Source organism: Eptesicus fuscus, chromosome 1, assembly GCF_027574615.1.
Source record: "Eptesicus fuscus isolate TK198812 chromosome 1, DD_ASM_mEF_20220401, whole genome shotgun sequence".
In the NCBI taxonomy this organism is placed as follows: Eukaryota; Metazoa; Chordata; class Mammalia; order Chiroptera; family Vespertilionidae; genus Eptesicus; species Eptesicus fuscus.
Window position 1 is genome coordinate 127,150,042 of NC_072473.1, and position 17,314 is coordinate 127,167,355.

Consider the following 17,314-nt stretch of genomic DNA (forward strand, 5'->3'; position numbering starts at 1 on the left):
AAGGTTCTTGAGCAGGTAAGTGGCAAGACCTGGGGCCAAGGGGCCACTGAGGGAAAACGGGGGACAGGGAGACATGTAGGCAGAGGGTCAGGGCGGGGAGCACTGAACTGGAGCCTTGCCTGGTTCTTGTCCAGGCTGAGCCTCCTGAACTGGAACCCCATGGTTCCATCTCCATATGGGTGGGTTTGGGGGTGTGGCTCCCCCTAGCAACACTGCAGCTCACCTGTCTCTGAAGCACCGAGGTACACCCCCGCTCCCCCTGGCTCCCCTCTTCTCCAGCCTCACCTGAGAGAGCATGCTTCAGGAAGGAGTCCAGTCCAGGACCAGTCCGTGGGAAGTCTGCATGGACTTGCTCTGTGATCTTGGGCAAATCATTGCCCCTCGTTTTTTGTTTTTTTTTTTGGGGGGGGGGTGTTAATCTTCACCCAAGGATATTGTTTCTATTGACATTTATTTATTTAGTTAGTTAATTAACTTTTTTTTTAGAGAGAGTGGAAGGGAGGGAAGGAGGATGGAGAGAGAGAGAGAGACAGAGAGACAGAGAGAGAGACAGAGAGCAACATCGATGTGAGAGAGACCCCTGGATGGGATCTATAGAACTTGCAACCCAGGTAAGTTCCCTTGTCTGGGAATCGAACCTGAGACTCTGGTGCATGGGCTGATGCTCTCACCACTGAGCACACCAGCCCGCCGGAGGATATTTTTCCCATTAATCTGTGCAGAGAGTAGAAGGGAGGGAGAGAGGAAGAGGGAGCCACATCAATGTGAGAGACACATCAATTGGTTGCCTCTTGCATGCACCCTGACGGGGGCTGGGCACAAACCTACAACACTTCTGTGTGTGTGTGTGTGTGTGGGGGTGGGGCGGGGGGTCAATGCTCTAACCACTGAGCAACACGGCCCATGGCTCATTTCCCCTCTCTCTGTCTTCATCTCCTCATTAGAACCTGGGCTGAAAATCCCTGCCCCTCTTCACCTGGGGATCCAAGAGGCCCCAGACCAGCTGAATTTCATTCAGCTTCCCATTCTGCAGGGCTGCCTGCTCAGGGGCCGAGAAGAAGGAGAGGCTGGGCCACATCTGCGCCTTGGTGTGGCCAGCCTATCCCCCAGGACAGGCAGTGGAGCAAAGGGAGAGGAGCCCCGGCCGGGGCCCCGCTGCCCTGTGCAGAGTTGGGGGGGGGGGGGGGCGGAGGACTTGCCCAGGGAGGCCTGCCAGCTTTGAGGTGGAGTCAGGGCCGCGTCCTCCAGGCCAGAGGAGGCAGACAAGGGGCACCTGGGACCCCGGCACCTACATGTGAACCTCCGATCGGGGTCTCTGCGTGGCGGAGCGGCCGGCTTTACTCTCTGGATCCCTGGCCCTGTTAGCAGCTCCTGTCTGTGTCTCTCACTTTCTCTGGCCATGTGTTTCTCGAACTGTGTCTCTGCGTGTGCCACCCTCCAGGTGATTCATCCTCCTCAACCCCACACCCAGGGGGAGGGCAGGGCAGGACCAGGCCGGGATGTGCTGAGCAGGGCAGGGTGAGCAGCCCAGCTGAGCTAGAGGAGCGCCTCCCCCCTCCCAGCCAGGGCCCTGCCTGCCCAGGTGGGAAAGGAAGTGAGGAAACGGCACCCAAAACCAGGTACAGGGTGGGGGCGGGGGGGCTCAGTCTGGGCCCTGGGGCGCCAGGTTCCCTCAGGACTAGGAGGCCACCGTGGCCTCAGTCCCCTGGGGCCTATCTGGCTGGACTGTGGCCAGGGCGGTGTCAGGGAGTCCGGGAAGCCGCTGGAACCCTGGGGGTTGGGCCAGCCCTTCCCTCCAGGACCGGGAGACCTAAAATTGCCTGGGACTCTTATGCCAGTGTGACCCTGTAGGCCAGGGGTCCTCAAACTTTTTAAACAGGGGGCCAGTTCACTGTCCCTCAGACCGTTGGAGGGCCGGACTATAGTTTAAAAAAAACAAAAAACTATGAACAAATTCCTATGCACACTGCTAAGTCGGCTGCTAAGCAGGACAGGCAGCGGCGGCAAAAACACCCGGCGGGCCGGATAAATGTCTTCGGCGGGCCGCATGTGGCCCGCGGGCCGTAGTTTGAGGACCCCTGCTGTAGGCTGTCTCTGGGTGTGTCTAGCTGTGTTTCTGTAACACAGGCCCCATGACCCATTAGACCAGGAGGCAAGTGTGTGTGTGTGGGTGTGTGTGTGTGTGTGTGTGTGTGGTGAGCCCCTAAGAGCCGGGCGCATCAGGGACATGCTTGTTTCATGTGTATGACCTAGTAAGTTCTGCTACATGTGTGTGTCTTTGTGTTTCTGGGCACGTGGCAGTGTGTGACTGTGCTGAGGTTGTGTCTCACACGGGATAATGGCCCTGGGTGACTGTTGTCTCTGGGACATCATGTTACCACGTGATACTGCGGCCCTGCAGTTGTGAAACACGGTGTAAGTGACACTGCGTATGTTCGAGACTCAGTGGAGCCATGTTTGAGGAGTACATGCACAGGTATATGATGAAGAATGGTTGGGTGACTGTGTGACTGCGTGATCCTAGGCGACACTGTGACTGGGGGTCTTTGTGGCTGTATACGACCGGGTTTTCAGGAGCGTGATGGCAGGTGATTGGACCTTTGAATTTATGTGGCTCTGCAGTCATGTGATGCAGAAAAAACACGTGTGTCTCCGGGACAGGGTGGACCCATTGGTGACTGAGATGGTGTGACACAGGGTAACAGACCCTCCATGTCCGTGAGAGGCCACATGGCTGTGGCATAGACACGCTGACACCGTGTGTGGGTGGTAGCTCTTTTTTTTTAAAAAAAAAATTTTTTTTATTGGTTTCAGAGAGGAAAGGAGAGGGAGAGAGAGATAGAAACATCAATGATGAGAGAGAATCGTTATCGGCTGCCTCCTGCACACCCCCCACTGGGGATCAAGCCCACAACCGGGGCATGTGCCCTGACTGGAATCGAACCCGGGGCCCTTCAGTCCGCAGGCCGATGCTCTATTGGGTGGTAGCTCTTTGCCGCTGTCTTGTCCTCAAACCCTTCTGCCCATAGGATGGTCACCCGGACCCTCAGCCTGCCATCCAGCCTTGCCCTCTCTGCTCCGGCCTCCACTCACTTCTGGATCATCTGAGACCCCCCCACACACACATTCCTTCCCTGAGGGCGTGTCATCTCTAGGGGCTCCCTTGATACCAGGCAGACCAAATCTTCTCTGCCAAGTGTGACCATGAGGTGGGTTTAGGGAGCCTACCTCGAGGCAAGAGGGACAGGACAAAAAGGCCTCCCATTTTCTGAATGCGTTACTGTCTTAAAGCTGGTCACGTGACCCGAACTCTGGGTGCTGAGTGTGTGTGTAAGTGGAGGAAAGTAGTGCAGATTAGTGAGAATCTGGGATTTAAAGAAGCAAAACTTTTGCTCATGAAATACAATCTTATCATTTGCCAGACACTCAGCTATATAAAGTTGTCGGCAAGGAAGTCCGCAGGATCTTAAGAAGGGTTAAGGATGGTTTATGCTCAGCCCTAGTTAGTAGCTTTGGCTCAGCGGACCAAAGAGTCCCGGGTTCAGTTCCAGTCAAGGGCATGTACTTCAGTTGCAAACTCAATCCCCAGCCCTGGTCCAGGGGCGTGTGGGAGGCCACCGATCGATGTGTCTCTCTCACATCGATGTTTCTCTGTCTCTCCCCCTCCCTTCCACTCTCTCTAAAAGTCAATGGGAAAAAGTATCCTGCCCTAACCGGTTTGGCTCCATGGATAGAGCGTCGGCCTGCGGACTGAAGGGTCCCAGGTTCGATTCCGGTCAAGGGCATGTACCTTGGTTGCGGGCACATCCCCAGTGGGGGGTGTGCAGGAGGCAGCTGATCCATGTTTCTCTCTCTCATCGATGTTTCTAACTATCTCTCTCTCTTCCTCTCTGTAAAAAAATCAATACAATATATTAAAAAATATATATCCTTGGGTGAGGATTAACAAAAAAAAAAGAGAATGATTTGGGCCCAATGTACCCACTTCGGTCATATAAACCAGGCCTACAACCAAGCAAACTATAGGGTGCTCGCTCCCACCCCCACCTGGGTAAACTCCCAAGTAAATAATGACATGCAAGGAATCAATGTATTGATCACAGAGAACCCTTATCCTGCTGCCAAAGGTCTTCTCCAGTGATGAAAACCCCCAGCCCCAGCTCTGGGCCCGGCTCCCCGGCTGAGGGCCGGGACAGGGGCTTCCCGGGGAAGGCAGTGTGGCCAAGAGAGGGGCGCGGGGAAACCTGACACCCCACACACCTGCTAAAGAGGTGCTCCTCCCCAGCCCCCCTCTGCAGTAACGGCAGTTGCTTCACACCCAGTCTCTCCCTTCCCGCAGGGCTGCACCAGGGAAACCGGATCCTGGTGAAAAGTTTGTCCCTTGACCCTGGCCAGAGCATTGAGCCTCATCCGGAAGGTCCCCAGCGGCTTCGCTCAGACCCTGGCCCCCCCACCGAAACCCCCAGCCAGCGTCCTTCGCCACTGAAGCGGGCACCAGGCCCAAAGCCACAGGGTAAGTTGTTCCAGAGAGTGGCAGGGCAATGGCCCAGGGCAGGGGACGGAGGAAGGGACAGGCTGGCCAGGGGCAGAGGAGAGGCGTGTGAGGGGAACGGCGAGCACTGTGGACTCGGGGCAGAGGCTTGTGACTTGGCGCTAATGCGCACGCACTGCCATCTCACCCCAGGGCTTGTGGCCTGGCTGTGACAGCCCCATCCAAACCCAGCACATTGGGATCTCCTCTCTTTGTCCCCTGTCATCCAGTCCCCCCAAAGCCCAGCTACCTGCAGATGCCCCGGATGCCCCCTCCCCCCGAGCCCATCCCCCCTCCACCATCGCGCCCGCTGCCTGCCGACCCCCGAGTGGCCAAGGGCCTGGCTCCCAGGGCAGAGGCCAGCCCCAGTTCCGCAGCCGTATCCTCACTGATCGAGAAGTTTGAAAGGTGAGTGTGGTGCCTGGGGGACCCTCTAGGGGGGGAGGGGGAGGGGGGCCCGGGGTAGGCAGGGCGGTCGTAGGACAGGCCTCGCAGTCAAGCTCACACGCGCCTCCATGTGTGTCCACCACCCGCCTCAGGGAGCCTGTGATTGTCGCCTCGGACAGGCCAGCCCCTGGCCCCAGCCCAGGTCCCACAGAGCCAGCCATGCTGCCACAGCCACCCCCGCAGCCTCCGGTGCCCCAGCTCCCCGAGGGCGAGGCCTCCCGCTGCCTCTTCCTGCTGGCTCCTGGGCCCCGGGATGGCGAGAAGGTCCCCAACCGGGACAGCGGCATTGACAGCATCAGCTCACCGTCCAACAGCGAGGAGACCTGCTTCGTCAGCGATGACGGGCCCCCCAGCCACAGCCTCTGCCCCGGGCCCCCTGCCCTGGCCAGTGTCACCGTGGCCTTGGCTGACCCCCACCGGCCCAGCTCTCAGGAGGTGGATAGCGACCTGGAGGAGGAGGACGAGGAGGAGGAGGAGGAGAAGGACAGAGAAATCCCAGTGCCCCTGATGGAGAGACAGGAGTCCGTGGAGGTACTGACCCGTGTTCGCTGAGTGGCAGGACCAGGGGGAGGGACCAGGAGCCTGGCTGGGCCACTGGGTTCTTTCTCTGGCTCAGTACTTCTCCAAAGAGAGTGTGCTTTCACTTTGGATGTTGCTACTCCTAGTTAGTTCCCTGGTACTAACTAGGAGTAGCAACACCCCGCCCCGCCACCACTGTGACTACCAGCCTGACCCTGCACAGTTCCAAATGCCCACTTGGAAAATGGTTCTGCCCTCATTGGAGAAACACTAGAACAGGGCCTCCGTTTTCCTTTTTTTCTTTTAATATTTTTATTGATTTCAGAGAGAAAGGGAGAGGGAGAGGGAGAGAAACATCAATGAGAGAGAATCATGGATCGGCTGCCTCCTGCACGCCCCACACTGGGGATCGAGCCCACAACCTGGGCATGTGCCCTGACCGGGAATCGAACCGTGACCTCCTGGTTCATAGGTCGATGCTCAACCACTGAGCCACACCGGCTGGGCTAGGCCTCAGTTTTTCCATCTTGAAGATGGCCATCCTAGTTGGGGACCTTCAGAGTCTTGTTCTAGCTCGAAAATCCCATGACTTAACAGCTATGGGATGTTGGGCAAGTGTCGGCTCTCCCACCACGAGCCTCAGTTTCTTTATTTGTAAAAATGGAAAGCCTCTCACGTTCAAAGGGACTTCTCCACAGCTGGCTTCCGGAGGGGCACAGGGGCTGGTGTGCCCCAGGGACCCGAGGCTTTGGGGACGAGGGCTCTCAGCCACAGGAACCTCTTTCTGGGCCCTGGCAGGCTAATACTGCTTCCAAAGGCATCCTTAGGCCGCAGCCAGAAGCTGGGTCATGGCCAAGGATGCCTGCTCCACCAGAACCCAGCTCAAATGTGGGAGCTGAGGCCAGGGACTCCCCAAATATATGTCCAGTGAATAGGAAACTGGGCCAACAGGCAATGCGTTTTATACATTTTTAGACTTCTGTGTTTTCCTCCCACGCCAGGTACTCAGCAAGACTTTGCTGACAGTGAACTGAGTGGGTGAATAAATACTAACATTTATAGACTACTTAATCCGCAGTCTGCTCTGTTTCACTTGTATGCAATCGTTTGTCTCGATTACAAATGGACGTAGGTGCTATTATTAGCTGTATATGTAGATAACGACACTTAAATACAAAGCAGTTACACAATTTATGTAAGCTAATGAGTGGCAGAGCTAGGATTTGAACCCGGGAAGTCTGACTTCCTGACCCACAGGCCCAACCACTGCACTGTGTAAATGAATGGAGAGAGCCGATCGCTGGGTGAATGAGTGGCCTAGTGAAGGAGTGCATGGCATCTGGATTGAGGGGTGGCTTTTTAAAAATATATTTTTATTGATTTCAGAGAGGAAGGGAGAGGGAGAGGTAGAAACATCAATGATGAGAGAGAATCTTTGATCGGCTGCCTCCTGCACGCTCCCTACTGGGGATCGAGCCTGCAACCTGGGCATGTGCCCTGACCAGGAATTGAACCGTGACCTCTTAGTTCATAGGTCGATGCGCAACCACTGAGCCACGCCAGCTGGGCAAGGGGTGGCTTTTTTATGATACATTGGAGAGTCAGAGATGAAGCTAGGGGGCTTAAAGGTCTAGAAATGGGATTTCGGGTTATCTCTGGCATTAGACTTAGACTAGCCTTTGAGCTATTCTGAGAATTCTGGGGGCTTGGGTAAAGGTTAGAGTACAAGACTGTGGGTCAGGTTGCTCTTCTCCTTTCCAGCTGACCGTGCAGCAGAAGGTGTTCCACATTGCCAATGAGCTCCTGCAAACCGAGAAGGCCTACGTTTCCAGGCTCCACCTCCTGGATCAGGTAAATAGCCCCTCGGGGGTCCCGGGGCCCTGGGATCTGGTAGATGGATGCCCAGGAGGAAGTGATAGGACCTGAGCTCAACCCTTCCATTTGGGCTAGAATATAGAGGTGGTAAGGTTCCTCTCTGACCTTGACCCCCATCCTGTCCCTCAATCTGCTTTGATTATGACCCCAAGCTTGATTTTTATACCAACCCTCATCCCTAACCCTGGGTGGGTATACCAGCCCTAACTGCAACTCTGACCCAGATCCTGAATTGACCCCTGGCTGTAAACCAGACTCTGAACCTCATTCTAACCCTGACCCCCAAATCCTCCAGAATCACAAAGGGCAGGGACTTTTAACTGCTTTCTTCACTGCCTGGCACACAGTAGGCACTCAAAAATATTTGCTAAATGAACAGATCTATTTCCAACCTTCTCTCTGACCCTGAATCTAATTCTGACCTTGACCCTGATTCTGACTTTTCATTATTCCAGTGCCTACCTCCAGGTCCTAACCTTGACCACCTGAAATCCAACCCCACATGGAAACCTAACGCCATTCCCTCTCTCCTCGGTCTCAAGACCATGCTGATCCCAAAGGTCCACAGCGCTACCCACAAACACTGCCCTCACCTGCAAGCCGCCCCTTCCCTAGCCAAACCCCAGGCCCAGCTGGGCTCAGCCTCCTGCCCTGCCCCACAGGTGTTCTGTGCCCGGCTGCTGGAAGAAGCGCGGAACCGCAGTTCCTTCCCGGCCGATGTTGTCCACGGCATCTTCTCTAACATCTGCTCCATCTATTGCTTCCACCAGCAATTCCTGCTGCCTGAGCTAGAGAAGCGCATGGAAGAATGGTGAGGGGCCCCAGATCTAGGCTTCCGTCCTCCTGTCGACTTGCCTGTTGAGACTCAGGCCAGATGTGTGCACAGAGTTCATTGCTGCCTGCCCTCTGTACTTACCACCTGTCACAGAAAGAATTAGGCCCAAGCTCTGCCTTCTAGGCCCTCCCAGACTAATAGGAAACACAGTTCAGGACTCAGAAAATTATAACAGAACTAGAGGTCCAGTGCACGAATTCGTGCACCAGTGGGGTCCCTCAGCCTGTCCTGCGGGATTGGGCTGAAACCAGCTCTCTGACATCCCCTGAGGGGTCCTGGATTGCGAGAGGGTGCAGGCCAGGCTGAGGGACCCCACCAGTGCACAATCGGGGCAAGGGAGAGACACAGGAGGTTGGCCAGCCTGGGAGGGACTGCAGGAGGGCTCCAGGGTGTGCCCAGCCCATCTCGCTCAGTCCCAATCAGCCAGACCCCAGCAGCAAGCTAACCTACCAGTCAGAGCATCTACCACCTGGTGGTCAATGCACATCATAGTAACTGGTTGACCGGTTGACTGTCTGCCCCCTGATGGTCAGTGCACGCCATAGTGAGCGGTTGAGCTGCCTTAGCATATCATTAGCATATTATGGTTTGATTGGTTGAACGGCCGACAGGACAACTGGACACTTAGCATATTAGGCTTTTATTATATAGGATAGCAAAGCCCTTAAAAGTATGAGGTTAAGAGCCAAATGGGCTGGGTTCAAATTCTAGCTCTGTCATATGTAGATTTGTGACGTTAAGTTTCTTAAATTACTGTGGTTCAGTTTCCTCTCTGTGGAATAAAAGTAGTAAGAGTAGGCTCACTTGTAAGGTTGCTTTACGAATTAAATTACCTCATTCATGTAGGGAACAGTACCTGGTATATAATAAGTGCTCAATGAATGTGAGCTGTTGATATTTTTCACCGGTGCTATGACAGAGCTCAGAATGGGAGGCTGTGGGAATCCAGACAAACGAACTAAACCAAGCCTAGTGGGGAGGGGTTAGGGAAGGGTCCAGGGAGGAGGTGAGGCCTAAGCTGAGGCCTGAGGTGGGAGGGCAGGGGTGATAGACAATCTCCCAACCTCCAGGCTCTCCTCTTCCAATCCATCCTTTAGATCAGGGGTGGGGAACCTTTTTTTTCTGCCAAGGGCCATTTGGATGTTTATCACATCATTTGCGGGCCAAACAAAATTATCAACTTAAAAATTAGCCTGCTATAGGCTCGATCCCCAGCCCTGGTCAGGGCGTGAGCGGGAGACAACCAATCAAAGTGTCTCTCTCACACCAGATGTTCCTCTCTCTCTGTCTCTCCTCCTGCCTTCCACTCTTTCTAAAAATCAATGAAAAAAAATATATCCTTGGGTGAAGACTAACCACCACAACAAAAAAATTAGCCTGCTACACCCTAGCTGGTTTGGCCCAGTGGATAGAGCCCGCAGACCTAAGGGTCCCGGGTTCGATTCTGGTCAAGGGCACATGCCTCCATGGCAGGCTCTTCCCAGGCCCAGGCCCTGGTCAGGGTGCATGCAGGAAGCAACCAATCGGTGTGTTTCTCTCACATCGATGTTTCTCTCTCTGTCTTTCCCTTTCTCTTCTACTCTAAAAAAAAAAAAAAAAATCAATGGAAAAGTATCCTCGAGTGAGGAGTAAAAACAACAACAAAAAACAAAAAAATTCACCTGCTATATTTGGTCAAATATTTAATTAATGCCTTGGCAGGGCCAGACCAAATGATTTCCGCACCCCTGCTCTGGAGTCTACACCACTTGCCATAATGGTCTTTCTGAAGGAAAATCAGACCATGTCACTTTCTGTTTAAAATCATCTCTACACTCCCCACAACCGCAGGATAAAATATGTCCCCCTCATCAGACAGGGACCAAAGAGAGCTGGCTGAAGCCAGTTCCTACATTTCCCCAACTGGCTGTGACCCTTGAAGGCTGGACCAGTCATCATCCTGTGTGTCCCCTAGCTCCGTGGTCGGCAAACTGCGGCTCACGAGCCACCTGCGGCTCTTTGGCCCCTGGAGTGTGGCTCTTCCACCAAATACCACGGCCTGGGCGAGTCTATGTTGAAGAAGTGGCATTAGAAGAAGTTTAAGTTTAAAAAATGTGGCTCTCAAAAGAAATTTCAATCGTTGTCCTGTTGATATTTGGCTCTGTGGACTAATGAGTTTGCCGACCACTGGCCTAGCTGATTGAGACTCCTGAGGAGTGCGACCAGGCCTGCTCACTTTGCCTTCCCTACTAGACCGTTCCCCTCTTGGGGCTCCACTAAGTTTGACTCATTTATATCCCCAGAATCACCCAGCACAAGACTGGGTGCAGAATCAATAATTAGTATATGGCCCCCAGCCAGTGGGGGGCATGCAGGAGGCAGCCAATCAATGATTCTCTCTCATCACTGATGTGTCTATCTCTCTCCCTCTCCCTCCCTCTCTGAAATCAATAAAAATATATTTAAAAAAAAATAATGATCAGTGTATGAAGTGGCTCTTGCAGTGAGGTCAGGGCAGGTATCCAGGACATGTCACTCCTGGTATTGCGCAGGGCAGCATTGGGGTAGGTGGCAGCCCAGGCCAAAGTCTCACATCAAGCTGAGTCTCTTAGCCTAACTGGCTGATAACAGAAGCAGAACTTCCAAAGGAGCAGACTTGCCTGGCTGGCGTGGCTCAGTGGTTGAATGTCGACCTATGATCCAGGTGATCCAGGAGGCCACGGTTCGATTCCCGGTCAGGGCACATACCGGGGTTGTGGGCTCGATCCCCAGTGTGCAGCGTGCAGGAGGCAGCGAGCGATGATTCTCTCTCATCATTGATGGTTTTATCTCTCTCTCACTCTCTTCCTCTCTGAAATCAACAAAAATATATTAAAACAACAACAACAACAACAAAGGAGCAGACTGGCTGAGAAGTAGATGTCCAGGACCAAGAGACCCCATGGGTCTCTGCCTGGGGCTGGTAGGGGACAGCGGGGGTGGCTGGGGACAAGGATCAACAGGACCATGTCAGCCCCTGCCTCCATCCCAGGGACCGCTACCCGCGCATCGGAGACATCCTGCAGAAGCTGGCGCCCTTCCTCAAGATGTACGGCGAGTATGTGAAAAACTTCGACCGGGCCGTGGAGCTGGTCAACACCTGGACAGAGCGCTCCACCCAGTTTAAAGTGATCATCCACGAGGTGCAGGTAACGCGGCCAAGAGGGATGGGGCAGACGGGAGGAGAGGTCTGCGGGGGCCCGGGGTGGGGTGTCTGTGGCCAGTCCTGAGCCCCCGGGCCTCTGCCCATCACAGAAGGAGGAAGCCTGTGGCAACCTGACGCTGCAGCACCACATGCTGGAGCCCGTGCAGCGCATCCCCCGCTACGAGCTGCTCCTCAAGGACTACCTTCTAAAGCTGCCCCATGGCTCCCCGGACAGCAAGGATGCCCAAAGTGAGTGCACCCCCCCCCCCCGGGCCCAGCCCCCCTGCCGAGACCTCATTCACCGGCCAGCCTTCCTTTGCCACACAGTTGAAATCCCAGAATGGGATCTCTAAGCCAAAAGGCCCACCTGGAGGCTCTGGAGTGAGACCCCAGGGTGAACCTCCAGGTTGAGAACTCTGCCTGGGGCCACACACAGACCATTCGGGAGTCCCCCAGTCTGAAGTTCCCACCTGGAATGCCAGAGTTGGAGGCGCATGCCCAGAATGATCCCCTACAGCAGGCGTCCTCAAACTACGGCCCGCGGGCCACATGCGGGTGTTTTTGCTGTTTTGTTTTTTTTACTTCAAAATAAGATAGGTGCAGTGTGCATAGGAATTTGTTCATAGTTTTTTTTAAACTATAGTCCGGCCCTCCAGCGGTCTGAGGGACAGTGGACTGGCCCCCTGTTTAAAAAGTTTGAGGACCCCTGCCCTAAAGGCAGACACCTGTTTCCTAGGCCAAGACCCCAAGGCTGACCCCTAGACTTGTCCTCAAAGGAAGTTGTCCAAGTCCAAAGGCACTGAGCCACTAGGCTGAGAGTCCAGACCAGGCGTCCTCAAACTACGGCCCGCGTGCCACATGCGGGTGTTTTTGCCATTTTGTTTTTTTACTTCAAAATAAGATATGTGCAGTGTACATAGGAATTTGTTCATAGTTTTTTTTTAAAACTATAGTCCGGCCCTCCAACGGTCTGAGGGACAGTGAACTGGCCCCCTGTTTACAAAGTTTGAGGACCCCTGGTCCAGACTGACCCGCAGGTCGGCCTCCACAGCTGAGCTGAGATTTGTCGGATTGTCCATCCTCCACAGTTAGAGCTCCACTCCCTGTCTGCGAGCCCCCGCCCAGAATGAACCTCCCCAAACAGCCTCCGAGTCTGATCGGGGCCCCACAGCAAGTGTTTCATTCTGATTCCTCCAGTAGGAGACCCAGCCCCAGGGCCACACCCCCAAAAGGGCTCCCCGGAGTCTCCCCAGCTTTCTCCCAGTCTGGTCTCCTTGTTCACCATTCTATAGAAGGGTATGGCCAAACTGAGCACCCTAGATGAATCTCTCCATTTCCTGCCCCTCAGACTGAGCCCAAAAGACTGACATCACTCAAGATCCATCCCACAGACGGAGACCACTGAGGCCGCAGACTGGATTCCTAGAGTTCCCCAGTGTGAACCCCAGAGAGAACCCTGAGACTGAGCTACCCAGACTGAGCTCCAGACAGAGACTCAGACTCTCCTCTCCCTAGCTCAAGTCCCCCAAATTAAGCTACTTATGCCAAGCTCCAAGGCTGACCTTCCATCTCAACTCCCAGACTAACTTGCCCCAGACCAAGCTCCCCATTTTCTTTTTTTAATATGTATTTTATTGATTTCAGAGAGGAAGGGAGAGAGAAAAAAAAATCAATGATGAGAAAGAATCATTCATCAGCTGCCTCCTGCACGCTCCCCACTGGGGATCGAGCCTGAAACCCGGGCGTGTGCCCTGACTGGGAATCGAACTGAGACCTCCTGGTTCATGGGTCAACACTCAACCACTGAGCCACGCTGGCCGGGCTATTGTGGTTATTTTTAATGGTAATGATAATCTTCTTAAGCTTGCATTGTATAGGCCACCAGCTATTCCATGTATTATGATTCTGCATTGAGACGGTTTCTGATTTTGTGTAATGTTGCTATGGACATCTTTGAGGCTGGTGCTTTCTGGGATGGGGAGGGTGTAGGCAGGCCAGGAGGAGGTACTCAGGAAGCAAAGGAGCTCCCAAGAGCCTCTTCTCTGCTAGGCCTTCCTCCATCTGACCTCCCACTCTGCCCACAGAGTCTCTGGAACTAATAGCCACCGCCGCGGAGCACTCTAACGCTGCCATCCGCAAAATGGTGAGTGGCCTCTCGCCCTGCCCTGTCTCTGTCCTGGCGGGCTTGCTCCTCGACATCGGAGGGGAGGCCAGCACCCCAACCCTGCCTTTTGCTCACTGTCTCTTGCCAGGAGCGAATGCACAAGCTGTTGAAAGTATATGAGCTGCTGGGGGGTGAGGAAGACATTGTCAGCCCCACCAAGGAGCTCATCAAAGAAGGCCACATCCTTAAGCTGTCAGCCAAGAATGGGACCACTCAAGACCGATACCTCATATTAGTAAGTGCCAGGTGTGGGGTTGCGGGTGGGCCAGGCCCCCCACACATGTTGACCTGGTACTCAAGACTGTACCTCCTGCTAGTCAGTCCTTCCTCCTTTGACTCATTGCACTTTCACTACCTACACTAGGAATGGTTTTCCCTCTACTTTACAGATGATATAACTAAGACCGAGAGAAGTGACTGGCCCAAGGTCACTCACCTAGGAAGTGACTCCCATGCCTAGACTCTTTCCTTGCCACCTTTGTTTTATCTATCTATCTATCTATCTATCTATCTATCTATCTATCTATCTATCTGTCTATCTATCTATCTATTTATCTATCTATTGTTAATCCTTACCCGAGGATATTTTTCCATTGATTTTTAGGGAGAGTGGAAGGGGGAGGGAAAGACAGAGAGAAACATCGATGTGAGAGAAATACATTGATTGGTTGCCTCCTGCATGGGCCAGGGAGGAGCCTGCAACCAAAGTACCCATGCCCTTGACCGGAATTGAACCCGGGATCCTTTGGTCTACCCACTGAGCCAAACTGGCTAAGGCTCCTTGCGACCTTTGTGTCCTGTCTAGGCCATTGTCTCCTTCTGTTGCCTTGAACCCCCAGTAATAAAGCTTCGGGAGTCCTACAAGATAGAAGGGAGCTGGGCACAGCTCTACTGGGTCCTGCACACATACAGCCCAAGCGTTTTCCTTCCTAGTTCAATGACCGCCTCCTCTACTGCGTGCCCAGGCTGCGGCTCCTTGGCCAGAAGTTTAGCGTGCGGGCACGCATCGATGTAGACGGCATGGAGGTGAGTGCCAGGGCGTGGGAAATGGGAACCCGGAGTGGGGGGTTGGTGCTGGGAGGTTGTAACAGAGACGGCTGACTCTGCCCCCCTAGTCTGTGTGCAAAGGATGAGGGATTCACTAGACCTCACAAAGCCTCTTTCTCCCTCCATTTCAGCTAAAGGAAAGCTCCAACCTCAATCTGCCTCGGACCTTCCTGGTGTCAGGAAAGCAGCGCTCCCTGGAGCTCCAGGCCAGGTACCTGCCCTTGCCTGTACCTTCCCGTCAGATAGGCTGAGGCGTTCTCTGCCTAGGGCCATGCGCCACAGGCTACCTCCCCAGGGGAGAGATGTTCCCCAAAGATGCTGCTTCTTCTGGGGGGTTTGAATAACAAACAGCACCAATAGTTCATTGTAGATTCAGAGATTCAAGAGAAATACCAACTGCAATGCTGGATCCCTGGCATGAGAAAAACAGCCCTAAGAGATATTTGCAAGACAATGGGGAAAATGTAAATGTGAATTGAGCTTTTGGGAAATTGCTGCTAACTTCCTCAGAGAGTGAATGAGAGAATGGTCTTGTTTTCTGATGATGCATGCTGAGGAGTTCGTATCATATCTGTAATTTATTTTTAAATGATTTATCAACCAAAAATACATACATATACACACATTTTTACACACACACACACATATATAAAATATATATCAATAATAAAAATGAAGCAAATATAGCAAAATATTTTAAATTTTTGCATCTATATAGTGGGTAGATATTTAATGTACTTGTGCTATACTGTGTTTTTCAGTATGCTTGAAATTTTCATTATTTTATTTTATTTTTTAAAATACATTTTTATTGATTTCAGAGAGGGAGAGGGAGGGAGAGATAGAAACATCAATGATGAGAGAATCATTGATCGGCTGCCTCCTGCACACCCCCTACTGGGGATCGAGCCCAAAACCCAAACATGTGCCCTGACTGGAATCGAACCCAGGGCCCTTCAATCCGCAGGCCAATGCTCTATCTACACTGAGCCAAACCAGCTAGGACAAAACTTTTCTTTTTTTTTTTAACTTTTTTTTTCCTTTTTATTGAATTTATTGGGGTGACACTGGTTAAAATGATAGGGGTTTCAGGTACACAATTCCACAACAGATCATCTGTACCCTGTGTTGTTTGTTCACCATCCCAAGTCAAGTCTCCATCCATCCATTTATCCCCGCCCCCATATCCTCTTCCACCTCCCTCCACTCCCCTCCCGCCAGCAATCCCCACACTGTTGTCCATGACTTTTGACATTTTTCAAACAAGAAAACAAATTTAAATAATAAAGTTAAAAGTAATGTCCAAAGAGGCTTCTTTCTTATCTATCCTCTACTTGGATGGTTATAACAGTAGCTCACATTTAATGAAAACGTACTTGCTCTTATGCCAGGCACTGTTTTAACTTAATTTTAGCTTCAACAATTTAAGTGTAATCAATCCTTAAAACAGCCCCTTGCCTGGCCGGTGTGTCTCAGTAGTTGAGCGTTGACCTCTGAACCAGGAGGTCATGGTCGGCAAACTCATTAGTCAACAGAGCCAAATATCAACAGGACAACGATTGAAATTTCTTTTCAGAGCCAAATTTTTAAACTTAAACTTCTTCTAACGTCACTTCTTCAAAATAGACTCGCCCAGGCCGTGGTATTTTGTGGAAGAGCCACACTCAAGGGGCCAAAGAGCCGCTTGTGGCTCGTGAGCCGCAGTTTGCCGACCACGGCCCTGGGTGCAGGAGGCAGCCAATCAATGATCCTCTCTCATCATTGATGTTTCTAGCTCTCTCTCCCTCTCCATTCCTCTCTGAAATCAGTAAAAAATATGTTTTTTAAAAAAACAAAACAACCCTTGAAGCTACTGTTACCATCTACCCCATTTTACAGATGAGAAAACTGAGGCACAGAAGTTATGCACCTGGCCCAAGCTCCCACAGCTATAAAGGGAGCAGAGCTGGGATTGGAGCTCATGCTGCCTTCTGAGGGCCCACGTGATAGGTACCCAGGTCATGGTCGAGGCCAGAGAATGGATGCATATGGCTAGATGATCTGTTTCTGACAGACTGCAAGGAAGTGAGAAATGAGTCAGAACCCTCATTGCTGGGACTGCTGAGAGGCAGGAGAGAGAGGGGAATGTGGGCTAGAGGGTGTTTGAAGCTCTGGGAGACAAAGCATCCTGGAGACCTGCGGCCAGGAAAAGAAGAACAAAGCCTACTGGTATGGGGGGGGGGGGGCAGGTGTGGGGCCCAGCAGGGTGTATAGTCTACTGGGGATGAGAGAGGGGGCTGCCGAGGAAAGCTAGGCAAAGAAGGGCGCACTGAGCAGTGCAGGGTGTCCTCCTAGTGGCTGGAGGAAGGCATGGAGGGTTTGCTTTGCAATCCTGCCCTTAAAAATATATTTTTTAATGAAAAATGTCAAATATGGAGAAAAGTCAAAATACAACAAACACCCATAATGCCCACCATTTAGACAACCGAATCTCAACCTTGGTGACAGCCTCACCTGGGGGGCTTTTAAAAAACCTGATGCTTGGCACCCTGCCCCCCAGAGACCCTGATTTAATTTGTGTGGGGTGTAGCCTGAACATGGGCAGTTTTAACAGCTCCCCAGGTGATATTAGTGTGTGCAAAAGGGTTTAGAACCACTGACTTAGAAGTCAACAACTATTGACATTTTGCCTTATTTATCTTTTACTGAATCATTTCTTTTTTTCTTCTTATTTCAGAGAGGAAGGGAAGGGGA

General features: G+C 52.5%; 1 protein-coding gene across 1 annotated transcript in view; it reads left to right on the top strand.

Moving 5' to 3' along the window:
* The window catches only part of FGD1 (FYVE, RhoGEF and PH domain containing 1), a 40,784-nt gene that overhangs the window by 15,570 nt on the left and 7,900 nt on the right, over positions 1-17,314 (top strand). Inside the window, exons 2-12 of the mRNA XM_008158297.3 lie at positions 4,340-4,513; positions 4,762-4,939; positions 5,071-5,509; positions 7,259-7,348; positions 8,035-8,183; positions 11,218-11,374; positions 11,481-11,619; positions 13,455-13,513; positions 13,623-13,769; positions 14,468-14,560; positions 14,713-14,792. Of these exons, the coding sequence (XP_008156519.2) occupies positions 4,340-4,513; positions 4,762-4,939; positions 5,071-5,509; positions 7,259-7,348; positions 8,035-8,183; positions 11,218-11,374; positions 11,481-11,619; positions 13,455-13,513; positions 13,623-13,769; positions 14,468-14,560; positions 14,713-14,792 (1,705 nt within the window). The remainder of the gene's footprint in view (positions 1-4,339; positions 4,514-4,761; positions 4,940-5,070; positions 5,510-7,258; positions 7,349-8,034; positions 8,184-11,217; positions 11,375-11,480; positions 11,620-13,454; positions 13,514-13,622; positions 13,770-14,467; positions 14,561-14,712; positions 14,793-17,314) is intronic.